General features: G+C 45.7%; 1 protein-coding gene across 1 annotated transcript in view; it reads right to left on the bottom strand.

Annotated features, from left to right (window-relative positions):
• Nucleotides 1-27,045, bottom strand: part of LOC119402086 (metalloproteinase) — a 73,934-nt gene that overhangs the window by 30,941 nt on the left and 15,948 nt on the right. The window contains exons 3-10 of the mRNA XM_037669187.1: nucleotides 24,301-24,393; nucleotides 22,184-22,304; nucleotides 20,612-20,680; nucleotides 20,432-20,550; nucleotides 20,274-20,345; nucleotides 10,788-10,924; nucleotides 7,486-7,538; nucleotides 4,792-4,900 (exon numbers count right to left, since the gene is read on the bottom strand). Of these exons, the coding sequence (XP_037525115.1) occupies nucleotides 4,792-4,900; nucleotides 7,486-7,538; nucleotides 10,788-10,924; nucleotides 20,274-20,345; nucleotides 20,432-20,550; nucleotides 20,612-20,680; nucleotides 22,184-22,304; nucleotides 24,301-24,393 (773 nt within the window). The remainder of the gene's footprint in view (nucleotides 1-4,791; nucleotides 4,901-7,485; nucleotides 7,539-10,787; nucleotides 10,925-20,273; nucleotides 20,346-20,431; nucleotides 20,551-20,611; nucleotides 20,681-22,183; nucleotides 22,305-24,300; nucleotides 24,394-27,045) is intronic.

The raw sequence follows: 27,045 nt of genomic DNA, 5'->3' as shown, positions 1-27,045 counted from the left end.
CAAAAACTGCGATTTATGGCGTAGTGGGTACCTTTCTAGTGTACTTCTATTGTAGCCCCAAGAGAGCTTAACGGCCTCTAGAAACGCCGCTTTTCCAGCTTTGCTGTGACTGTGCTGCGGTTTCAGCGCAGGCCTGGCGTTTTTCTATTTTCATTCGAGACGCGAATTTTTCGTGAACATACGTGGTGAAGCACCCTGGGCAAGTCGTGCTGCCAATGTTGGCACACAGCATGCACATTTGAGCTCCGCGAAGTTTTCTGTGGCCACGCAGGGTAGTGCAATGTTAGTGTCTGTCTCTTTATCTCGAAACTCATGCTATTTCGCTTGTATATAATATCCGTCGGTGTTTTTGTAGTGTACGAAACCCATAACATTATACGCGACGTGTCGCGTGCGCTCGCGATGTCCTCTTCTATAAATGAATAATATAAACCTAATGAATACGTGATACACTGAAGTATAGCGCCTTACATATTGTCAGAAAAGAGCTTTATGAATCTTGCGAGCGACCATTCAGTCATTCGCGGCTGCGCTCGCTCCACGGCTTTCGTGAACTACGACCAAGTACCGGCCGCGTTGCGGGCTCAATCTTGTCCTCAGCTGACGCATTCCGGCGGAGATTAAATGTGATTGATTGATGGACTATGTGTATATCTACGTTAGTGGACCCCAGCTGGCGAAATTTGATCAGCAGCCCCGCTCTCAACGTCGTCCAATTCACCCGTGAGTTGCTTTCGTCAGCGCTGCACTGCGTGTTTGTTACTTTGTTGACAGGTGGCAGCACACTGCAAGCAAAGTGTTCTCTGAGCCCAGAACGCGGAGAAGGCGAGGGAGCCCTCGTCGGAGGAAATTCTTTAGAATGATTTTGACAGTGACGTTCAAAGAGACCGTGCACCTTGACGACGAGGATTTTTCACTGGACATTGAAGCACGTGAAAGCACCGATATCGACAGCGTCGTTGAAGATGCTGCAGAAGCGATTCTCTTTAACGTGCTTTGCTATTTAGCAATCTGTACGGCAAGCTTTTCACACTCGTAAGTCCCTTTGACTGTGCTTGATGTACGATAGTGTTGAGATCAAAATAAAAGTATAATTTTTCTGATGCGATGTACGTGGCGCAAGTTATGTGGCCGCTTTCTGCCAACAAGCTCGACGAGCGGAAGCGAAACGTGCAATCGCGTCCACAAGCCGCGCCGCTGAGCTGCCAAATGAACTTGACCGTTACCTTCCGAATGGTTTCGTTGTTGAGAAATTCTGCGACGTTGCGAAAAGCTTGCGTGTGCATTCGTTTCGAGGTGCTCGTTAAACCTGTAACATCCTGAGAGAAGTGAACTGTGCACTCCGCGTTCCTCAGCACACGAGTAATGATGACGGAGCAGCATGTTTAGAAACCATCGTCACGCTAAACATGCGGTCCTGTGCAGCAACGATGGCGTTACTCGCTAGTGGCTTATTACTACGGAAATCCCACTGGCAGGCACGGTAGGTATACTTGGAGTGCCGTTCATTTCATAAGTTTTCTCTTGCGCGCACAGGATTTCGTAGCGCATCGTTGATGCACGGTAACGGAGCCGAAATATAACCTCTAACGCCGCGGAAAATAATGAGGTAGCAAGCATTTCGCACTTTTCATTGTTTGGGCAAGTATTTTGGTGTCATATCCATTTCAGTGCAGTTCATGACCACATCCGGTGAAAGTGGCATGGGCCGTGCGTCCGCACGTCCTATCTGTTCCTATGCTAACAAACGGGTTGACCCTCCTCCTGGCGCCATGTTGAATTGCACAGCGCGCCAATTGCAAGCGTGCTAGCGCTGCCAACAATGGCCACTCCGACGGAGACGAAACACGCCGGTTGTCTCAGTCGAGCGAAAGACCCGCGGAGGGATGCCGAGGGGCTCCGTGGATACGATACGCACTGTGCACTTTGACCTGCAGGGTGTGGTCGCCCGCTGTCACGCCCGTGGTGTCCTTGGAGGGGATGGGATCAGCATACAGCTCATACCTTTGTAGAAGAACGGCTATTTGGGCTAGTTGGTTAACATGCATATTGAAAGGGTTTGCAGCGCAAGCACGGTAGTGCTGAAGGAAAGGCTTAAAAGCGAGGAACGGAAAACAAAGAGGGACGACACGAGCGCTTCAAAGCCTTTCCTTCAGCACTACCGTGCTTGCGCTGCAAACCCTTTCAATATACAATCATACCTTTGTATGTGTTGTGTTCTCCCTGCTCGCTGCAGCGACCATGTTTTCTTGCGCCAGCTTTTTAGGGGCGAAGCTCCTTAGGGTGTGAGTCGTTCCCTCTTCTGTAGTATGTATGTAGCCAGCTCTATTTTAACGAATTGCTCACTAGATGGCGTTTCATGTATTTCTCAGAGTTGCTGTTTAAAGATGACAGACGGCGCTTGTATATTGCGAATGGTGCATGTCATTCGATGCCTGCAATAGTAAAAGGCGCTCGCTCTTGGCGCGCTTTCTCTTTCGCTCGGAGTCGCCGGATTGAGGCAAACAAGGCGCTCGCTCTTGGCGCGCTTTCTCTTTCGCTCGGGAACGGACACTTTCCCTGCATTTCACCGATCACAAAGCGGTCATAATGAAGGGACCACGTAAACCAACAGTACAATAAAAGTTTGATGTTTAATATATACACGGTGTTTTACACTCTTTATATGATGTACTGGGCGAATTTCATAGAGAAGTTTCACGGTTTACCGATGATTCCCTCTGGAGCTTCGCCCCACTCATCATCATTCACCCCGTGGATATGATGTGATTTTAGTAACGCCAAGTTACATATGCTAAAGGAGTGAGCTGCTAGCCTTATTTCGCATAACATTCAAATTTTTTTATTGTCGCGTGGACTGCTTCACCCTTGTGCTATTCCTCACTTTTTTTTCTTTCACGCGGCGTAACAAAGAAGACGTGGACTAAGCAGAGGCACAGTTCGCGCCATCATAGTTTTGTATCTTTTTACAATATTTTGCGGAACTCGCACGATCTCGAAACAGATACATTTGAGGTTTTTTCTTTAGAGAACAGCGAAGACATAGACTACAAAGTTAGAGTTTATTATTAGCGCGTCTTATACTATATACTGAAGCATAGCAGGTTGCAGGGCAATCCGCAAACGCCGTTTTCCTCTGTATTTCAATCATTGCTACATGGCGCTGCACCACACCACAAACCTCTAAAGCAAAGCGCTTCCCGCTACAAGTATCTCTGTTGCAATACTGCGGCCCTTATTACCTCATGTTTGGTGTTACCCAATTAACCTGTAATTAACCTGTAGTTGACTTCCTATCACCTTGTGAACTTTTTTAATTGCTATTTTTTAGTTGAGCAATGAGAAGCAGCAAGCAATTCTTTCTTTGCGTGGACAGTTTTGGTAATTATTTGAAGCGGCTCTCGCAAGGACACCAGCAGATAAATATTTAATGGAAAAAACTGCAGCGAGTCATTCACTGGCGCATGAGAAGCGATATCCATTTTAGAATGAGTCAAGTGAGATTAAGCACAAATAAGGCGTGAATTACCACACGTACATTCGCCACATGCACTGCCGTAACTACGTAATCCTCTTTCGCAGTAGTCATATTATGAATGAATGCTTTAAGGAGCGCTTAATTTCAGTTGTGCAGAAACTCTTTTAAATGTCTCACATCTTGCAGGCGATTAAATACCGATGGCTTGGGAGCTCCCTCCTGTATCACTTTATTTGTTTTTTTAAACTTACATGCTTATGTAAGCATACAGAAGGAGCTCCCGAAGCACCTGGCTGTAGAGGGACGACATTTTCTTATTCCTGCAGACTGTGCATTTTATGCACATTGCGTTATTAACGAGTACGAACAAAAAAAAGCTCTCGCTTTCTTTCAAGGGCCCACGAATCGTACTGACTGCCAAAATTAATGAGGCTAGCAAATTGCGTAAAGCGTGCATTATTGATTTTATGGCAGTCGCTGTTGTCAGTTCAGAAGTGCGTGGTGTGACGCATGTGTGCATTTGTTTTGCCAGATGGCAATATTAGCAGATAGCGCTTTTGTGCTGCACCCCACTGCGTCGTTTTCTCATATCCTGAGGGTTAATTGTTTGTAAGGACGAAAGCACAACATAATCATAAAGAAAGGTACAACGCATGTGAATTGTTTCTGTGCCCCCTAAAATTAGAAACAGCGGAAAGCCTACTAAACGGTTACAGAACTATCGTTGTATATGATAAGCACCTCCTTGCTATAATGAACCTCCTGACCCTGTGATGGACTGTGTTTTTTCACTGGAATAAGAATTTGCATAAAATACGAAGGTAGCCTAGTTTAGCTTTCATTACTGAAGAATCGTTCATAACTGCCGCGCGAATTAGGAAAGACATACCTGTCCGCCTCGGTGGAACAGTAGTTACGATGCTCGGCTGCTGACCGAAGGCCGCGCGTTCGTTCCCGGCGGCGGCGGTCGCATTTCGACGGAGGCTAAAAGGCTAGAGGTCCGTGTATTGTGCGATGTTAGTGCATGTTAAAGAACACCAGACGGTCGAAATTTCCGGAGCCTTCTACTACGGAGTCTCATAATCATATCGTAGTTTTGGGACCTAAAACCCCAGATATTATTAAGAAAGGCACACTTGGCTGATATAAAAACCCGAATCACCTATTAGCGACAATTTGTTATCACTACATAGCAGATTACAATGCTTTGATTCTACAGATGACTTAGATATCACAACACAGGTTTGAACATACATATACTTTATAAAGCAAAAGACCATATAACTTTTTTGTATTAAACTAAAAGAACTTACGTATGTGCCATTTCGTGGGTCATAATACGAATTCCTTGGTAAGTGTACGCTTGGTCCTCACCGAGCTGTTGCCGGTGCGTAGTACAAGCAGATGCAACAAAGGCGTAGCCTGCATACATCCACACCATTCAAAGTGAAGCTAGCACTACAATATCACATGCCATAATTTCACCAAGTATTCCACGCTCTATTACAGTTACAGAAAAGTTTCGCCCAATAACGGCGATTTTCTGTAAGTTAGGCAGATATGTTTAGTGAACACTACATTTCGCTTTAAAAATCCATCCTGCATTTTATCCTTCAACAGGTAATCTAGATCAATATCTGTCTTTGTAATAACAGTTAGTGTAACTATAATAACAGTTAACACTCACTCTAATAGCAGTTGGTGTTGTGGCTTTACCTCAAATATACACTTTTTTTCACGCGTGTTTTAAGCGCTGCCGATGAGCACGCCCACATGCTTATAGCAAATCACAACATATGCTGTGCGAGCGCCGCGCTAGGGCCGGACAATATTTTGCAATGGCGTCATCATAGAGATATACGATATTGAACCCATAAACATTTGCGACAATGATCCAAGATACTAGTGGAATAATCGCACCCCATACAATACCTGCTATTTGTTTTGAATACTTCGATACATTAAATATATCATCAACACTGCTTTACTTGGAGGGTCTTGCATGCTTGCTGTCATTGGCTTGCGAACCCTCCTTCAGCCACACAACACACTATTAGTAGGGGGGGGGAGGGGGGAAGAAGCGGTTTTGACAAAACCTCGTATTGTCACTGTGCAACAGCTAATGTGGTCGGCTGTACTTGCATAGGATTAAGAGAAAAATAGTCAGTTTTGCCGTAAGGATGAATCAATGAATGGCATAGCAGTAATTTGGAATGCTCTGCGAACTAAGGATAGAAGTTAACTTCTTTAGCATCTGACCTTGCGTGACTCAACGAAACGCGGGAGTACGGAAACGCGGCCGCTGCAGCCAGCGAAGCGACTTTCGTTCTGTCTGCTATTGCTTCAACGAAGACTTAGCGGTGAGTACGCAACACGTACGAAGGTATGAGCCCTTTGCTCGCCCTATTAGGACAGGACGTGCGCGACCCCACCCGGCTTTGAAAGTACGCATTTCCGGCCGGATCTTCGAAGCCCCTTTTCTGGGGCCTCTCATGTGTCTATCCCGCTACGTAACATGACCGGCGTGATTCCTTTCCATTTGAGCCATGGTCGCCAGCTGGCCTCGCGTGCTCTCACTCGCATAGAGAGTATACGACGGCCGGGGCGATGTTATCGCCCTTGGAATATCAGAACCTCATTGCGGCGCCGGCGGCGACGGCAGACATGTGGCTGGTGTGTCTATTGATTGCAATCACATTAGAACCACTTTTTCGTTCCCCCATTTAAAAAAAGTGTGTGCAATTCACTCCTACTGTGTTCCGATCCCAAATAAGGACGGCGTTATACCTTGCTGCGTCTTTGTTTCTGGCTTCCTATGTGGTATTGAGCGCTGAGCATGTGGAAATGCTACTGTTCGATAAAAATGTTTATAAACAATCAATAATCTACGGCACAGGCTTTCCTATCCATCGTAGGCAGTACTCCCTGAAGTTTTGGTACACAGGCGTTTATGTACTTGTACACTCCAGAAACATCATGACAAATATCAACAGCCTGTCCGAGAGGAGATGCTAATATCATGATCATTATTATCAGGAACTGCATCATAGTCATCTTCACGACAGTGACATCGTTTATTTCGACAAATGTTTAATGCCCTCGTAGCGCACGGGGTAGAACGTTAACCAAAACGAAAATCTGGGCAGCGCAGTGCGCTCCGTATTTAATTCGCTGTTCGTCACTTGTTTATCATGCGCTGTAATTGGAACTTCACTTGGACAAAAAAACGGCAGGTCGCGTAACAACGCGACAATGCTTTTGTTATATCTTATTCATAAACCCTACCCAAAAAGGAACAAAGTTTGAAAAACAAGGAGCACTTGAACAGGATTTACCCTTTCAGTCCGTTAGCAAGATCACAGCTACATTTTAGTCAGCCTGGGCACAACGTTCTTTTAAAGCACTACTCAGTGCTATTTTTTTTTATTGGGCGGTTCACATGCCTGCATTCCTGCATTTATAGACTGCCGCTCAACTGTACTATTCCATGAATTGTTATTACAGGCATTCAGTGAATCATACATATTTTCTTCCACATTCGAACTTCAATGCATTATTTGTATGCATGACACCCTATTGTCACTGTATTCGCCTTCAGTAACCCGTAGTGGAAAGACCCACTTATTTGACTGCCCAGGAAAGCGAAATTGTGATCGCGGTACTTACAGGCAGAGGACCGGTGGGGGAAGGGGGGGAAGGGGTGATCAATGCATTTGTCGCGTAAAATAGTTTACAACAATAGCATATGCTTCCCCCTACTGCTTTCATTCAAAATAAGAGGTGTCACCTACAACCTCTTTTGTTGCCTTCTAGACAGACTAATCGCACCTGGCGGAAAAAATTACATTAAGCCACCGCGAATGTGCACTCTAGAGACCAAAAAGAAGTAATTATACTTGAGTCAAAAGGAACACAGCCCCATTCCCTGGCCAGAATCTAGTGTAAATGCGCATTAAAATCGTTGAGAAAATGATAAATATTATCGCCATATTAACATATTTTCTCACCCTGAAGAGCCTCCATTCTTGTTCCGTCTTTATATACGGCAACCATGTCAAAGCTGAGGAAATAATGTTCACATTAGGCAAACTGAAAGTTTTCAAAACACAACATAATACTCCTGCTACACTACATACCGCAGGTGTGCTATATATAGTAGATAATCTAACTGAGCTATCGAAAGCGGGCGCAACAAATATGGCTGAGTAGAAAAGTGTCGCACTAAGTACAACACCAATTTCGGTATGGTCGATTCCACGAAAGATCGAAAAAGGGCGTATATTTGATGTTTCCGATTTTCCTGATAATTTTGTATGTTGTGCACATATGACTGCACAGCACGAAATCGCAGTTCGTTTTCAAATAAATTTTTTTTTCAACACAGGAAAATTCGACATGTGTCGCCGGTTGACGACGACCATTTTACGAAGAGTGCGTTTTCGTAAATTCGCAATCATGCTGGCAGCCACTGAAGCTATATATTACAAATATCTTTCTATTTGGCGGAAGTAGAAGTAAAGAGGAAATAGCTCTTATCATTTCATGGAATTCTGAGTAAATTGTGTATTTTTAAAAATTCACGAAAAACGCTGCGTTTTTGAAAATCAGTCAAATTTGGGACGCTATGGCTACTTCTGTGAACATCTTAGCTTGTTCATATTTGCAGTATGAATAGGCCTTTATGTGAATAATGAACCTCTGCATTTGTATTTCTCTAATAATTTTCAAAGTAGTAAATTTTTATGCTCGAAACACCAAAAAGAGAAAAGTGCTCCTCCATTTAAAAATCTATAATAAAAAAAACCCAATCTCAATTTTGTTCAAAGTCCCCCAAAATGTTCCCAAAGGACTGCAGAATGATATTATAAAAAAACATGTTGCATCATTTTTATTACAACAAAAGCAGAAAATGTCAAACATTGTGTTTCCAGAGCGTGGTGGCTACTGCGCAAAGGACATCTTTAGTAACAAGAAAATACAGTAACACGTCTTTTTTTCTTTTCTGAGCTTCGCTAAACAACAGTAATGATCTATGGTCGGAAATTGGGAACTGTTTTGTAAAGAAAAAGACCGTTCCAATTAAATGCATTCGCGTGGTTTGCGACTTCACGCCAGTGTTAGACATCCCTCAGTCCACAGTATGCACTTTCAGTTGTAGCCTCCTTTTCTTTCATTTATTTCAGTTGAGTATAATTCATATCTTGAGTGCTAAAGAACGCATTCCCTCCATGCGTCTCTTATGATGATGTGCTGTGCCAGAATTGAGAGATTGGTATAAAAGCCAAGGTCTCTTCATGAATGGAAATGAATTTCTGGAGAGCGGTCGCCAAGAGGTGTGGTTTTTGTTGGCCCAAATGTGTACGTTGTCAAACCTTATGTGATCAATGCAGAGTTTAAAAAGAATCGATTACGTGAAGATTGGTGGCAGCAGTTCTGGCCACGGACAAAACACGTTTTGTTTGCATTGCATCTGCTTTGTTTTGCATATCCTTCTTTCTCTTGAAGGAGTGCTGGCAGATCTGGTTTCCCTCTTGAATTGAGCGCGCATCCTGCTTCATGACCCTCCGCAAAAGAGTCTCGATCCGATATCTTCTACGTAACGAAAATTCCACTGCAGCGGAATTTTCTTTTTGTGCACCATGAGGCAGTCCGTACAAAATCTCGGCCATGGCTATAACGCCTACCCATAACCACCTTCAGAGCGTAGGATAGTGATCGCATCAAAGTGAAGCACAATTTGGATGCTTAACTTCTATCTCAGGTGGTGTTTGGCTGACTGGCACAGCCGTACTCGTTGCTGTCGTCTGCTCAGGCGGGCGTCCATCGCGCCGCCCTTTGCACCTGTCCGCCTAACGCATATGAATGAGCCACACAAACAAATCGCCTTGATCATATCACTGAAAAAATGCGGCAGATGTCACGCATTGTGGGAATCGGTTTCATGCGAAGCAGCCAGCGAGTACTTCCATGCTGTATTTTGTGCCTTTGAGCAAATCGTTACGATGAACCGACGTGTTTTTTGTAAGTGTAGCAGCTGTGTGCACATCGCAGGGTTACCAGACACGTCGACAACACTGGCGTTTAAAGGGTATGTTATGGTGCGACGTAATGTCAGCCCTCACTTTAGATACATACGTCAGTATTATTGAAACTAAGTACACATTATGGTGCAATCATGTGAATATCATACGTAACTTTCGTTAATGTATTCCTCCGGGATCGAGTGAGTGAGATAACTTTATTGTGGTCCAAAAGTGGTAGAAGCTGAACGCGACTGGAGGTCCCGTTAGCTCAGCCAGGTGGCTCCACCCAGGAAGGTGCCGGAAGCTGGAGCCCGTCGGCAATGTCCCGGGCCCTCTGGACTACCTCACTGTCAGCACTGTAATCACGTGCACTGCAATTTCAAACAAATGCTCTGGCTGTGCCCCTTTATTTCGAGGTCAGGATTATCAGACAAACCCTCCTGGGAGGCTGCCATGCGCAGCATGGAACTCAACAACCGCTGGTATCGAGCAATGCTTCAATATAGCTTGCTGAATCATAGGAATAAAATCGCAATGTTTATTAAACTGCTATAAAGGGGAGCCAATACTGGAACCGCACACGTTAATCTCATTTGACGCCTGTATTGCAGGAGTCCATATGTAGTGTTCATTGCCAATTGAGCCGTATGCGCCGCATGTGAATCACATGCGGCGCATACGCGTGCCCCACCGCCCGTGGTAAACGGGCATGTGCCACAAGTGTCTGGAGGAAAGGGTTTGACGAGGTACGTGACAGCATTTTCACGTTATTCGACGCGACAGTCATATTCGTCAAACCCCTTTACCCTCCCATGCCAATTTCGGTCCACACCAAGTTAAGGAGGCGATCATGAGAGCACCCAGACGTAGGTGGCTAGATAGATGCGTAGATACAAACGCTCAAAGTGCCAAAGGTTCGCTAAGAAATGCGGCGCATTTAAAATCAGCAAGAGCTTTGCTGACATAAAATCCAGGACAAAGACCTATATGATGCCACAGTGCTCCTATAAATCAATGAACCTCATGTAGAGCAGTCTCGGCGTCTCTCCACATCTTCAAGTGAACTCGACTTTACTCTCGAAACCTGAAGCGAGCTTTGTCTTTCTTCGTACTACGTATTCAGGAACCTCAAACAACAATAAATTCTGGGCACCTTTCACTGAATTCTCACTAAAGCATGGATGATGCACCTGAAGTCGGTGCTAATGTAGTGGAATGATTTTTCTTCTGATTTAACTCTACCTTTGAAATGCCTCCAACGGCACGACAGTAAATTCTCTACTTACCCTGTTACAAAGTAAACCATATCAAACGCTCCATACGTTTCATTCTTTTTATTTATAAACTTCACAAGTCCTTGGAGGGATTCGTACGCATCGATGCCATTCCCGGAGTACACATAATAATCGTGCTCCTGTCGCCACTATAAGAAAAAATTCACCGAAAATTACGATACTGCCTAACGCGAATTCTGAGCTCAGCTTCGTGTTAGGGCACGGCCAACTGTGCTTGAAGTTTGGCCTTTCCGCAAGCTATCGACTACGCCATAAATCATAATTTTTCTGAAGTATGACAGCCCCCACTAAGTCATTATTATTCATTCTGCGGGTAAGCGACGTAGCCGCTTCACATCTGTAAGGTATTATGTGCACTTTGTTGATGGTGCATTTAGCTGATGACGATGAAGAATTATGGTTGAACACTTTGCAGTGGGTGGGAAGCATTAAACCACACAATCATTGCGCAATTAGCATTTAGTGATGGCTGGCTGTTATTTTACTATTCTGCCACGATTTATTACATAGGTTAACGCGATTCCTTGCCCGACATGACGCCTGTATAGGGTATTTTTGGAAATGAGTTTCGAGCACCAGCGCGCCTGTGTTAATAAAAAAAAACCAGCGTGGCTCTGTGCGTGGCTCTGTGGTAGAATACTCGACTGCCACGCAGAGGGCCTTGGTTCAAGTCCATTCAATCCTGGGGTTTTTTATTGTATTGTTTCATCTCTATTGGTTAAGCCACCGACGGCGACGGCAACGCCACTCAACACAGGAACGGGCGCCTAAGAGCTGCGCTCTAAAAGAAACTGTTCACTTCAAGGCGGTTATTGATGCATTCATGCTTAGCTATAGGTTTTTGAAGCAACCTCTAAAGTACGCTGCTATGCGAAACTAAATCACTGTATGTACGCAACTGACTGACTCGGTTCAGAAGCAGCTCTGTACGTCGGAATGTGCAGCAACCAACAGTGTGAGCTACGTCCCTGTCACAAAACGGAGTAGTTCTTCGAAGAGTTCATTCCCTCATTGGTTACCTGTGCAGTCCTTTAAAATTGGCAGAAGAAGTACTTATTGTAAATTGATTCATGTGGGACCTTGTGAAGGGCATTCAGTTTCTTACTGCACGACAAATTAAGGATACAGCGTACATGGTGCGATCACTGCACTCATTAGCTAGAAGTTCGTCCTTCGCCCATTCAATTTAATATTTCAAACACGCAGTTACTGATCAAACAAGAGGACCGCTCGATGATGACGACAAATGGTGCTTTATGGTCCAAGGCCCAGTGAAAGCCAACCAAACAGCGCCAGGTCGTGATATACAACCACTGTCCGTAAAGTTTCGAGACTAATTTATTTTCTTCTCTAGAAACGATTCCTCAAAAGAAATCTTGGCGCGTATGCGTAGCGCCATTTTTTCGGGCTGACCTGAGCTACTTACATTAATTGCTGTGGCAGCCGCTACATGGCTTTACATCTACAAGAATACATTGTCACTAGTCTTCTACGCATTCTGGAGTGAGTGCATGTGGAGAGATGGACGTCCACCTCGAAAAGCGTGTAAACATAAAATTCTGTGTGAAGCTTGGCAAGACAGCCACACAGACGTATGAGCTCCTTCGTGGCGCTTACGGCAACGAGACATTATCGCGGGAGCGAGTTCTCGATTGGCACAGGAAGTTCGTTTCGGCGAGAACATCGGTGGAAGACGAGACAGGGAAAGGGCGCCCTGCAACCTCACGGAGTGAAAACAACGTGCCTCGGATCAAGGAGATCGTACAGCAAGACCGCACCATTAGAGTCCGCATGCTATCGGGCACTCTCGACGTTAGAAAGACAACATGCCACCAAATTTTGCGTGAGAACTTGAGGAAACGAAAGCTGAGTGGCCGACTTGTGCGGCACTCCTTCACACAAGACAGAACGGCACGCGGGCATCAGTGAGTGCTCATTTGCTCTCCGAGGCAGAGAAGGATGCTGCATTCGTCAACAGCATCATTGCTGACGAAGAAACATGGCGTTTTCAATACAATTCTCAAACAAAGAGGCAAAGCGCCGAATGGCGGTCCACAAGTTCTCCGGCATCGAGAAAGGTGCGGCGCCAGAAGACCGTAGCAACGACGATGCCGATAGTTTTTTTTTTCTGCCAGAGGTGTAAGACACCACGAGTTCATGCCACAAGGGTAGACGGTGAATCAGGAGTTTGATATCCGCGTGATGCGTGATGCACTGCGGCGCCGTCGCCCTGACGTATAGGCAGCTGGACAATAGAGCCTTCGCCATGATAACGTGAGGCCGCACACTGCTCTCAGCGTGTCAATTTCTCGCCATGCACAGCATTACTGTATTTCCCCATCCGTCATACTCGCCTGACCTCCCCCCATGCATTTTTTTCCTGTTTGCTCGTGTGTAGAGAGCCCTAAAGGGTCGCTGGATGGGGTTCGTGGAGGCCATTCAAGACTTCACGACAAAGTAGCTGACATCCCTGCCAAAAGAAGCGTTTTCCAACTGTTTCCAAGACCTCAAGAACCGTTGGAAACTGTGTATAGACTGTAAGGGAGACTATTTCGAAGGGGTGCTGCACAAGGGATTTCAATGCTAAACGCATTTTTTAATGCATTCAGTTTCGGAACTAAAAGTCCCAAAATAGTTACATACTTTAAAAGTGCCAGCAATGCTTCATGTTTAAAAGAGGTTCGCTACTTCTGAAAATTGAAGCTTGAAGTGAAATCTGCTGCCGGTAGGGTTGTTGCTTCCTACTGGAGTCCAGTAGGAAGCACCACATTCTGAGAAGATGTGGAGAATTGTAGTTGACTCGCCACATATATCAGAGCTGGCACTGTACAAAATGTGTGCACGTGTGCTGTGTCTGACCTATTTGAAGCCGTCGGTGTTACACCTGTAAATCGTATTTTTCATGTGGGTGGCAAATTACGGAAGGCTTCATAACATGAAACATTGTTAAGATCTATATACCATAACCGCCGCTACTAAAGCTTGGGTTTTTATTTCTCAGGCAGTGCTTTAGGTCCATTACAAGGACAACTATAGGTTATTTGGCAGCATTTGCACAGACTGATGTGGCAAACTCGTCAGCCAGTATGTTTCCGTCGATATCATGGTGCTCTAGCACTAAGTACGGTCCTACGTGCTGCCTCGATGAGTAAATGGTGCGCAGGAGTGTGTACAGCCAGTCAATACCAGTATTTTTCTACTTTTTGAGAGTTGGTAAAGGTATTACGACGCTTAGGAAATCAGTGTATATGACTGCATTACAGCACTTCTTATTCATAATTCTTCAATATGTCTTGCTGCCGCCAGTATCGAGTAGGCCTCTGCTGTGACAATGCTTGTGTTCAAGTGCAGAATACCACCATCGGAAGAAGATGCGCATAAAAGGCCATTGCCTAAGAAATACCAGCATGAGACTGTGACGCATCTGTGAAAAAACTCTGCGCAAGAGTACTTGCAATGTAGTTCATGGAAGTACATCTGATTGTATAGAGGGGGCATGCCTTGTGGCTTCTACGCAAGTTCATCACAATCTCTAGCCTGTCATTACCACGGTGGGCCCGGTAAAGTCCGAGCCATTTGGGGGCGTCGGAGCAGTGGGAGACCTGTTTTCTCAGTCATTTCTCTGAGGGCTGGGCGTGAATGCTGAGGCGTTAGCGAGGCATGGCGAGTAGGAACAGAAGAATACGTTATAGTGCGACTAAGAGGAAGTACCCGACGCAGAGGCAGCATCATCGAGTGTTCAGCAGAGGCTCGAGGTAACGAACTGCGCTCGGTACAACTGCGCTCCGCACGGCTCCACCAAATAAAAACTCCTTTATAGTTGGTGGAGCAGTGCGGGCTAACGTTCCCTCTATCTTCTCTCTACCATCCTGGATGTCCGTTTTCGGCGGCTACCTACTGCTATGCCGGACGCCAACCAGCAGATGCTTTCATCGCCACCTGCCACCGGCCCTGGGAGCGTTCCGCAGCAGCAGCCTCAAATCTTAGCGGAACAGATGACAACGACGTTGAAGGTTTGCTGTCTACTTACGAACGGGTGAGCGCTCTAGACAAATGGACGGACGTGGACAAATTAACACGCGTGTCGTTCGATCTCGTGGGTGTGGCCAGTCTTTGGTTCGGACCACGAGGGAGACGTCCGAACATGGCCGCTGTTCAAAACGTCAATCACGGCGGTATTCGACCGACTCGTCATCCGAAAACTCCCAGCCGCGCAACGTTTGCGCACATGCGCACAAGAGACTAGTGAAACGTTCACCAGCTTCATTGAAGACGTTGTCGACCTGCCAGGTGTTATTGGTTTGTGCCAGAGCTACGATGAATTGCAGCAGCGACCTCTGACAAGACGTCCTCCCGCACACGATTTGGCATCGCTGTTCAGCCTGACGAACGGCCACTACAAAGCGCCGCTTATAGCCGAAATCAAAGCCCTTGCCCATGAAAAAGTCGCCCGACAGCTCTCCTCAGTGCCCTTCACCCAGGTAACTACGACAACTTTGCCATCGTCACTCCGCGGCGTCATTCAAGGAGAGGTCGCTGAGACGCTTCCAGCTGCTCGCGAGAAAAATCTTGCGGCTGCTGTACTTACGCTGCGTTTGCTGCCATGTCCACTCGCAAAGCACCAATACCACATTTTCCAGCATCTTGTGAGCTATGCTCCGCCTCCTGTCCGCTGGGTGAGCACTGCCATCGCCAACCGATGGCGCACGCTGGACAATCACCCGATATACTTCGCATGTAGATACCCCGGACACGTCGCAAGTTATTGCCGCCGCTGGGTGCAAGCCAGTGATGATAACCCCTGAGAGCCATACATCCCGCTGCCCTCGCGCATTAGCGTCCCTCCACTCCAGCGCAAGCTCGCTACCAGTCTGATTGCCGCCCTAGGTTGGAATCTCTTCGTTCGCCCTCTCCACGCCGCCGCTGGCTTTTCTCTATGCGTCAACGGCCCGAGCCTATAGAAGAGGGAAACTAGACGACGCAGCTCCCGAGGCGGGAACGGCGCAAGTTTCGGCTTGTCTAAATCATCATTCTTCACCTGGCAATGCTATTGATGTGTTCGTCAAAGATGCCGCTACAATCGCTCTTGCAGATACCGGTGCTCCTGTTTCTGTCATCGATGCTGGATTTTGCCGCTCACATCGTCAAGTCACGACGCCTCTCTCCGGATTGTCGCGTCGCACAGCCAGCGCTCAGCCCATCCAACCGACCGCAGTCTGTAGAGCCCGTGTGACCATTCAGAACGTTCTGTACACGATAGAGCCCATCGTTCTTTGAACGTGTTCCCATGCCATTATCTTAGGATAAGGCTTTCTGTGACGTCACAGTGCCGTAATCAATTTTCTGGGGCTGAGGTCGAATTCTGCTCTCTCGATGACCCACTCTCCGTCGAAACCCAATCTTCCGCTAAATCAAGCTCCAACGACGACGCCTACATCCATCTGTACTCTTCCGCAGCCGTATGAGTCTCATGCAGCGCCATATCCGACGGGACAGTCCTCTTCACGCCATCTCCAATCTTCGTTAGCCGAAGGGCCCTTCCACTGCCATTTGCTGCTCTTGACCGTGTCGCAGGTTTCCCAACAATGGTCATTTCCAACCATCATTCATCACCGCTATCGTTGCTTTGTCACGAGTGCCTTGGCCACGTCAAACGGTCAACTCCACACGCATCATCTCCGTCCCAGATGAGGTGCCTTTTATGGCCGTCTGTGAACTGGGTGTTCTCTCCGCGCTTGTCCCTGCATCTGCGGATGTACTCTGACCATTCATCGCCGAATATTTGACGCCTTCGCAGCCATCACAGCTCCTCACCATCCTTCGGTACTGGCCCCCTTGTCTCGACGTTGCACAAATATCTCTAGGTCGTGCCCTAACAGTCTAACACCAAATCAACACTGGTCCTCCCTCACGACTGCGGCAACATCCATATCGCGTGTCTGCTACAAAACGACTCGTCATTGCCGAACAGGTCAACGACATGCTCCGCAGAGGCGTCATTCGACCTTCACAGAGCCCATGGGCTTCTCGGGTGGTACTCCTCACAAAGAAAGATGGTTCCATCCCGTTCTTTGTTGATTTCCGGCGAATTAGCAAAATCACGCTGAAGGATGCCTATCCACTGCCGCGCATTGACGATGCTCTGGACTGTTTACAGGGTGCCGAGCTCTTTTCCTCTTTAGATTTGCGGTCAGCCATGTCTAACAAGGTGCCGATGGCGGAGGCCGATCGCCCCAAAACCGCTTTTGGCACACCAGACGGACAGTATGAATACACCGCCATGCCTTTCGCACTTTGCAATGCACCTGCTATGTTCGAATGATGGACAACGTTCTGCGTGGCCTTAAATAGAAAATCTGCCTGTGCTCCCTCAATGATACCGTGGTCTTCGCAACACACTTGCGCCGCCTCAGCACGTCCTTACTTCCTTGACGAACGCCAGTTTGCGATTAAGGCTTAAAAAATGTCGATTTGCCATGCGTCAACTCACCATTCTAGGCCACATTATGTCCAAGGACGGCATTGCCTAGGAATCCGAGAAATTGCGCGCTGTTATTGCGTTTTCTAAACCTACTACCATCAAAGAGCTACGTAGTGTCGTTGGCTTCTGTTCTTAGTTCAGGCGATTCGTTACAAACTGCGTCCCTTATATGACCTCTTGCGCAACTCATCGGCGGCAATAAAGATCTTTCATCGTGGTCCCTTGTCTGCGACGAGACTGTCACCAGCTTGCGACGAGTTCTCATAACGCCACCCATTCTTCGCCATTTTGACCCTCAAGCTCCAGGTGAGCTCCGCACCGACGCCAGCGGTGTAGGCCTGGATGCTGTGCTAGCACAGCGTCAACTTGGCCGCACAGATTACGTTGTGGCATACGCGAGTCACGCACTCACCAAGGCAGATAAATATAGCGTCAAAGGAAAGGAGTGTTTGGCCATACTGTGGGCGCTTGGCAAGTTTCACCCTTATTTATATGGCCGTTCATTTGACGTCGCCACCAACCACCATGCGCTGTGCTGGCTTTCGACGTAAAAAGGCCCATCTGGCGGCCTTTCTCGCTGGGCGTTGAAAATCCTAGACTACGACATACGCGTGGTTTATCGTTCAGGACGGAAGCATGCTGACGCGCTTTCCCGTTGCCCTCTCTCCCTGAAAGCCACCGCTGACTGCGCATGTGAGCGCACATTGTCATCTCTTGACTTTGATAACATTGCTGTGGAACATCGCAATGATTCGTTGACTGCGTCTCTTCTCGACGTTTTCTCCGACACCTCTGAAGTCTTAATGTCGCCAGTGCTCCCGCGCCGACTTCCACACTTTGCGATTAGTGACAAGCTCCTCTATCAAAGCAACTGTGCACCAGAGGGTCGCAAATGGTTGCTCGTAGTCCCGCGAGCCTTGAGGTCGGAGATATGTTCCCCTTTCCCCGCTGACCCTCAGTGTGGTCACGGAGGAGTCTTCAAGACGTACGAAAGACTTCGACACCGTTACTACTGGCGTGGCATGCATATTTTCATCCGCAACTTCGCCCGCTCTTGCCGCGAATGTCAGCGCCGAAAATCTCCACCGCACATCACCGGTGAACTACAGCTTTCGGTGAACTAGAGCCTACAGCCTTCGCGACCCTTCGATCGGGTCGGCATAGATCTTTATTCGCCGCTTCCATTGACTCCTACTGACAACAGGTATATAATAGTTGAATTCGACCACTTAACGCGCTATGCCGAGACTGCTGCTCTTCAAGCTGCTACAGCACAGGAGGTCGATACTTTCATACAGCGCCGCTTTGTGCTGCGTCATGGGGGTACTCGAGAACTCCTCAGTGACCGTGGCCGCGCCTTCTTATCAGACGTCGTAGAAAAATTGCTCACTCAGTGTGCTATTGTGCATCGCACATGCACCGCTTACCATCCACAAACAAATGGTACTACTGAGCTCTTCAATCGAACTCTTGGTGGCATGCTCGCATTTGCACGTTACGCCTGACCACTCTATGAGACCTAGTTTTTCCATTCGTAATACCGGGACGCAAGCTAGCTGCAACTGGTTTCTCTCTTTTTTACCTCCTTTACGGTCGTCACTCTTCCCACACGATTAACACCATTCTGTCCTATCGACCGGACGCGTCCGAGCTCCCGCCGATTTCGGACGCCGCCGGACACGCAAAGCAATGTCGCCAGCTAGCCCACCGCTTTACCTCCGATAACTACAACCGCAAAAAGGCAATTCACGATGCCCAGACATCGACTCCCGTTTTAGGGGAGAAGCTCCTCTTAGTCTAACCTTGTCACGTCTCCGTTTTCCGGCGTAACCACCTTTGCAAACTGCCCACTACTTCGTCTTTGCAAACATCCCACTACGACCCATCACCGATCCTTTGCGAACTGCCCACTACTTTGTCTTTGCAAACATCCCACTACGATCCATCACCGGTCCATTACTTCACCGACCATAAAGCCGTTATAATGAAGGGGGAACGGAAGCCACCTTTGCAAACTGCCCACTACTTCGTCTTTGTAAACATCCCACTACGACCCATCACCGATCCATCACTTCACCGACCATAAAGCCGTTATAATGAAGGGGGAACGGAAGCCACGTCTAGCTACCACTTACGATTAATAAAATTTCTTGTGTAAATATACACGGTGTTTGTCACGTCTTTGATGATGTACAGGGCTATCGCTTTGATTACTGCTGGGCGAAACCACTGAAGATTTCACGGTGGAACCATGACTGCTACAGGAGCTTCGCCCAAGCTCTTCATCATTCACCCGTGGATATGCTGTGAATTTTTTTCTTCCGGGTGCCCTTGTGTGGCTGTCAGTGACACATTGCAAACCAGGGCTCTCTTCAAAGTTCTTCCTAAGTACGATGGGCATTAACACGTTCTCGAAAAGACTCATCCAGTCAACTACCGCATTGAGCCTCTCACGCCACCGTCTGACCTGCGACGTCGTAACCGCGAGGTTGTGCACAAAACCGCGTGAGGTGCAAAAAGTTTGCAATGCTTCCGATACTCGAGGCAGTGTAAAACCCCGTTATATGGTCAAAAGATTCGGTGTCTTGGGGGCAGGGGACGATCAACACATTGACTGAGATGAAAAGGAAGAACATTGCTTTTGTCTCCGATTGTTCTTAGGTAATTGCATAAGAGACCCTGGGAAGTTTTTCTTCTGAGTGGATGTATTGACTCCCCTTCCCTCCTACCCCATCCGAAACCTTTCTGCCTACAATTTTGCCTAAAAGAAGGTTCGGGGATCAAGCTGTAAGCCGGAAGCGAAAGTAAAACATTTTCGTAAAACTCATTTGTTATTGTCCTAATTTCAGCGTCAGCTTGTTGCCGTGTTGATCATCCCTCTATAACACCAATCGATGCACTGAACGATTGGCGACCGAAATCCAGCTATAGGAAAAAAGAATATTAAGCAGGAAGTGTGTCAATAAGAGCCCATACGAAACCATAAACACACTTACGTGAGAGAGTTCGATACCTCGCAGCACGATATGCACCCTTGGGTGGGAGAGCGCGCTGTAGCGTATATTCACCTGACGAGTGCAAGAGAAAACATTGCATTTGCAACAAGTTTGTCTAAAGAAATTGCTCCTCTAGTTAGCAAATAAGGGCCACTTACAACTTGCATGGTTACCATCATGTAGACGGTTATGTTCATTTGTCTGTTAAACTGTAATTGGAGCCTTGAATCACATATTAGAAGTACTTCCGGGAAAATGTCTTGGACGCTGTACTTCCCTGAAAATTTCATTGAGAGCTTCGAGAGTGAACATTTCGTTCTACCTGCTGTGGTACTTACGTGAATCAAAACCAGTTTGATCATTTGCGGCACGCTCAGAAATCGCAATTTCATCTGCTATATGTTTGCCTGTAATTCAAAAAATATATGACCATTGTGAATTTACTGGCATATATATAAATACCCGTGAACAGTAATACTGCTCTTTTAATCCACACGGAGCTCTATTCAATTCATTAAGGCAGCTAAATACCAAGAAATTCTGCACACCCACGTGAGGAACACAGGCTCTAGAGGTTTTCGCCACAAGTTTATTTATTTATTTATTCAAAATGCCTTACAGGCCCATTGAAGGGCATTGAGTAAGGGGGGCATCAGTATTTACAAAACAAAAGAGTAATACAGACAAAAAGCAAAAGAAAAGAAACAGAAAAAAGGAATAAAAACAAAGATTAGAAACAGCAAGATGGAACAACGTTATACAATACTAGAGTGCAATGAAATCAGGTTATCACGGAATGTTTCACGATTAGGGATGGATACAATGTGATCAGGACGATCGTTCCAATGTGCAATAAAGTAAACCTTCTTAACGTGGTAAATAACATACGGGGGTGTCTCAGCTAACTTGCGTCTAGTATTACAAAGAGGAACGTGTGGTGTACGCGTGTCAAATTGACCCAGTAGTTTGCTGAGTCGTACGCAGTATGTCACAACACTTTTTTTTCAATCCGCCAAGCTAATAATTAACAATTATTGCTGAATAACTATTTATTTTTAACTCTAGCAAAAAATCTTCAATGAAAGAGTGGTAGCACTTGTCCTAAGCCGTCGGAAATATTTCACTCATGCACAGATAAGTGCGAACCCGATAAGCTCGGTAATTCAAGAAAATGGCTTAACTAACTTTGAAAATATTAATTCTAACGAAAGATACTGAATAGAAAAGTTGTAACGTTTGTTCAGTAGCTTCGGATTATTTCATCTTTACTAGGACAACTGCCCTGTTTAATTCCTAATACCAGCTTTTCTCTGACGTGGACGAAATTAAAAATTACACTTTGCGCAAGTCAGCTGAAACAGCCTATACATGCACGTACAAAACACAAGGACAAATCATTATAGACCAAATTTGAGAAATGAAACAATTTTGGCCTGTTAACATATTTGAACTTGTATATTCATATTCAACGTATACAAACGTACACACAACACAATATTTTGGCTTTAGTCTAGCTGTCATCAGCAGACACACGATGGCTAATTAATATTTCGAATTCTTCTATCCATTTGGATGTAAGCACGTGTTGTCATCCATACTGGGTTAGCTGTCCATGCGGGTATTCACTGATATTCTCGAAATTGGCCTAACGTAAAAACTCTCTTGTAAGTAATCGGTTAAAATATTGAGTCTGATGCTGCTCCTTTCCATCATATATTGTGTCTCTGCTCGTTTAGTGCTCTCGTGTCATTTTGACGTTTTACGAGAGCCGTCGACACAGGGCAACCCCACACCACGCAATAAAATCTCGTACAGAGTCTGCCACAAATAATCTCTAATTGCAATCGTGAGCCTAGCTTTTCTTCCAAAATTCTATCTATTAATTCTGTAAGCAATATAAGTGCACACACCATAGACTCCAACCGAATCGGTGTCTTCAATATTTTCGACGAGATGCGCTTGGAGACTATGCTGAGAACGCTCGGTGGTTTCAAGGGGTCTGATCTTCAAGTTAGGTCCAACGACGCCTTCCTGCACGTTAGCATCTGCGTTATTAACAAATTCATAACTCATGAGGACTCCTTCTCTACAAAAATTCAGACCCACAGACAGGCGGAGCTGCCTTTCAAATGGCGATGTTTTCTCTTTTGGAAGCTCCGTCCTTTTAATTAAGTCAGTCACGGGGTATATGCCTACCTATCATACGAATCAGGGTTATATTCCAGATTTTGTAAGCTCGAGGCACACACTGTTTACTGAAGGTGATGCACGAAAACTAGAAACACCCAGTTCATTCAGTATGCTCACATCAATTAGCTGCTACCTTCAGATTTTGTAAAAAAACAAAGCTCGATCATATTTCCTGGCTACATACTAACTATATACTTGTCACAAAAAGAACAAAAAACTTAGTAATCGAAGGTGGTAAAAACACAGGCACTACCTGCATTTTGCTACTTTGAATTTAATGAAATGCAGGCCTGAGTGTGGTTCCGGAACCACAATTTTATATCCTATTGCTTGCAGGTATGTGTTTCAAGCGGTAGCGCAAAACCGATAGTCTATTGTGATCATGAAAATTATAGTGGCCCATATTTTGCAGAGGCTACCACGATTATAGCATCATACACTACGGCCAGTAGAGCTAGAAACCCTTACTAACTTGTCCACTGCAACTCAGCAAGAATAACCGGTCGGTCACACGAAATGACATGGTTGCAACTTACTTCTTTAAGAGCGGAAAGTATCACGAATATCACAAATGAAAATTACAAAAATAATAAAGCAAACTGATGCACTTACTAGAGATTTTGGACACAAGTTTTAAAACCTAGCCCTTGTCATTTTTTGCGAATGCTAGCTTTTTAACTTTAACAAACTGTACTTCTGCCTACGTGGTGCGTCACCATGTTACTGCTATCTAAACACCGAAATTTATGTAGCAATAAAAATAGTGTTTATCGTCGAGATCGTGACATCCACTACCGGTATATCGTTTTGTTAAAATACTAATTTATTATGACTGTTCATATGTAGCAATAATGAACACTAATTCATGATGCATATGGAGAAAAGCTATCTTCATTAGACTAGCGTACTGTATTACGTCACCTTAATGACGCATTTTTTAAATTTATGATAACCGCTTCATTTAGAGGTTCGGTATTGCGTGGCATATGACTTCAAGTATTCAGTTAAAGCATACATGCGCAAAAACAAAAGCGTCGTACTCCTAGATCGTTCCCTCAAAGTTCTTGTGCATTTTCTCCCGTACGCCATGGACCTATCTTGACTGATCAGTAAAGTACAGTCTACCCTCTACTGTCGTGCTGTTAAGACGCGTACTTCTCGCCCACGCTAGACCGAGCTCCTAACACTCCTAAATGTGACCTTACGATTCACTTGAGCTCCACATCACTGTATCCACGCTGAAGCTCCTTATTATCAAGTGCGTCGTAGTGTACCATTTGACAAAATCTTGTCAAGCAGTGAGGACACCATGATATTCCTGGACCAATATTCTTGTACAATTTGCAATAAGACGCACAATGTCTTGTCATTCGGAAAATCAGGTATAGCAGAAACGACTTCTGCAAAAAGTCTGTTTTCAATTGTATTATTTGGCTTCGAATGATTGTTTCTTGTCGTTCGTCCAAGAAGCAGCACCAAGTAAGCATATCACCCACTATTTCCAGTAGTTTTCAATTATCAAAACAAATATTAGCAATTTGAAATAAATATTCTTTTTACGAACAATCGAAGAAATTTATCGGAATCAAGTTCATTTAACTACGAAGTAATTTTTTACTATTCTTTACTGTGAAGCTTAAGCTGTAGGGGCTGAAAATATTGAAACATCTTTCACATATTGTGTCGAGGCACTTCGTGTGAACACTATACTATGTTGCAATGACATTTTCTTTGAATTGTGGTTACCTTTGCGTCTGCAGCTCGAACAACCACCGGTACTAACGCGTCTATTTCGCCGTCTTAGACGAAAATACAGAAGCATGGAGTGCGTTCATACCACTTTCACCATCCCGCCGTTTTCGGAAAGTACCACTGCAACGTATTTTCGTTTGTCATGATACAAGTTTTTCTGCAAATCTCGCACGTTGAACTGAAAATAAGAGAGTTGCTGTTAAGTAAAACAATAAGCTTAAAAGTAATGGCTATTATCAGTCAATACCTCCAACCAGCATCCTACCTGTTCCTGTCTCTGTTTTTCTTGGCTCAGTTTCTTCTGCTTTCTTTGGTGCTGCTGGCATTTCCTCACGAAGAACTATGTACCAACTTGCCCAACAAGCCACCCTAATGCCTTCGAAAATTTCGGGAAGTAACTGCATGGACATCTCTACAGGTTCGACAACACATTTACTGCGAATACTCCAAGCTACAACGAATCCAGAGCCCATAAAATATCGTTATAAGAGACATGTGGATCGGCATAACGTACAATAATTATGTCAGCTTCGCAATAGTGGTGCTAAGCCTGAAGGAAGAGCGCAGCTGGGTGGCCTTTCTTGTTCCTTTTTATTTATTTCTATCTTTCTTTTTGTTCTCTTTCTCTCTGTTTGTTCTATTGTTCTCTTTCTGTCTATTTTCTCTTTCTCGCTCTTTCTACCTTTATTTTCTTTCTTCCCTTTTTTTCTCTCTCTCAGTTTCTTTCTCTATCCGTCTTTGTTTTTCTTTATTTCCCTCTTTCTCCTTCTGCCTTGCTCTCTGTTTTTTCCATCTCTCTTTTGTGTCTGTTTCTTTCTATCTCTTTCTAAGTCTTCCTCTGTCTTTCCACACCTCTTTATTGCCTTTATTTCTCAATAATTTTATATATCTTTTTCTTTTCTATCGCTTTCCTTCTCTTTGCTTCTTTCTCTCTGTCTATGTTTTTCTGTCTTTTTTATCTTTTTATGGCTCACCGCCGTCGCTTCACAGCTATTTCTTGGCCTAACTGTCGCCTTCTTCATTTTTAGCGGACCAGTAGTGAATAGCGGGATTTGCCCATTTCTGTGGCACATACCCGTTGATGATGAGAGTTTTCTGGTGATTGTGGACATTTTACGGCTGGCTATAACGGCTTCGCTGTTAAGACAATTCGTTGTGTTATGGCAATGACATCTGTATGGACACTCAGGGTGCATATTTGCCGTCGTGAGGTTCCGAATAAAGTCAACATCAATATCATCTCCCGTCGTATATTTCACGTGCGAGTCACACCGTGCGAGGGATGCCGGCGATTGCTGCTCAAGCGGATATCGATGCACAAACGGACATGGTAGTGGCTGTCTCCGTCGTGCTAAAGGCGCAGAGGAAGGTCCCGGAGGAGGGAGTGTGTGTCTGCATATCGCCGATGGGAACTGCGTACTTTGACTGACCGGGCGTGGTCGCCTGCGCTAGCAGGCGCCGTATCATTACACGGATCAGCAGACGGGTTATATCTTTGTATGTGTTCTGTTCTCATCGCAGTGCTCATGTTGAAGCAACATCCCGAAGCGGTGCATGATTTCGCTCGCTGCTACGGCCGTTAGGATATTGCGTAAGGAAATGGCGCAAGGAAATTACGCCAGCGTTTCGTTCAGTTATACGAACTCGCATGCTAAAAGAGAGCTGCTAGCCTTACCTCGTATATTACTCGAATTTTTCCAGCGAAAGCTTTTATAAGATCATTTCAGCGGCCGTTTTTGGCGCCGTAGTTGTCCGCCGCCGCCGCTGCCGGTGTCCGTAACGACTATCGCTCGAAATAAGAAAAAAATTCTAGGATGGAACGAGGTTCGAACCTGGGCCCTCTGCGTGGGAGCCCAGTATTCAACCTCTGAGCCATGCCGGTGCTTGAAACTGCTTTGCAAAACGACCCTACACAGGCTTCATGTCGGGAAGGAACCACGTTAACATATGCAATGTAGTGTGGTAGAAGAGTAAAATAAGCACCAAGCGTCGCACAACGCGAATTCTGTAACCAGGCATTACACAATGAGAATTGCGCAACGAGTAGGTTGTTGAATGCTTCCAACCCATTACAAAGGGCTCCGCCATAATTCTTCATCGTCATCAGGCACAGCATCAACAAAGTGCGCATAATGCCTTACATGCGTTTATCAGGTACCACGGCTCTCCGTAGAATGACAAAAATGGCATAGTGCCTGCTTCCCTACTTCTCAAAAATTACAATGATTTATAGCGTAGTGGGTTCCTCGCAAGCGCACTTGTATTGGTTGCCAAGGAAGCCCATAAGCGCATGATCTGTTTCCTCGGGGTCTCAGTAAAGTTCTTCGCCCCCCCCCCCCTCTCTCCCACATCAACGTGTGTTATACAGCATGGCGGGAGAAGGAAATAGCGACCGGGCGTCATCCAATGCAAATTGCATAACTGGTGGGCCGTTTAAAGCTTCCAACCCATTATAAAGGGCTGAGCCATAATTTTTCATCGTCATCAGTCGTCGCAACAAAGTGCACATATTGCCTAACAGACGTGTAGCTGGTGCCTCGCTTCTCCGCAGAATGACAAATAATGGCTTGCTGCTTCCCAACTTCACAAAAAGTGTTATTTATGGCATTGTGCGTACCTTGCTAGGGTACTTGTATTAATAGCCCTAAGAGAGCTTACAACGGGCTCTAGAAACGCCGCTCTTCCAGCTTTCGCTGTGACTATGCTGCGGTTTCAGCGCAGGCCTGGAGTTTTTGCTTCCGTATTCATTGCTTCGCAATCCGCCTTTTTCACAATGACACGGCGCATGCACTTTTCCCCAAGCGGTGAAGTCGCCTCTTGACCTTGGAGG

Source organism: Rhipicephalus sanguineus, chromosome 8 (genome assembly GCF_013339695.2).
Source record: "Rhipicephalus sanguineus isolate Rsan-2018 chromosome 8, BIME_Rsan_1.4, whole genome shotgun sequence".
NCBI lineage: Eukaryota > Metazoa > Arthropoda > Arachnida > Ixodida > Ixodidae > Rhipicephalus > Rhipicephalus sanguineus.
The sequence above is the reverse complement of the archived record's forward strand: the minus strand, read 5'-3'. Positions and strand labels throughout refer to the sequence as shown.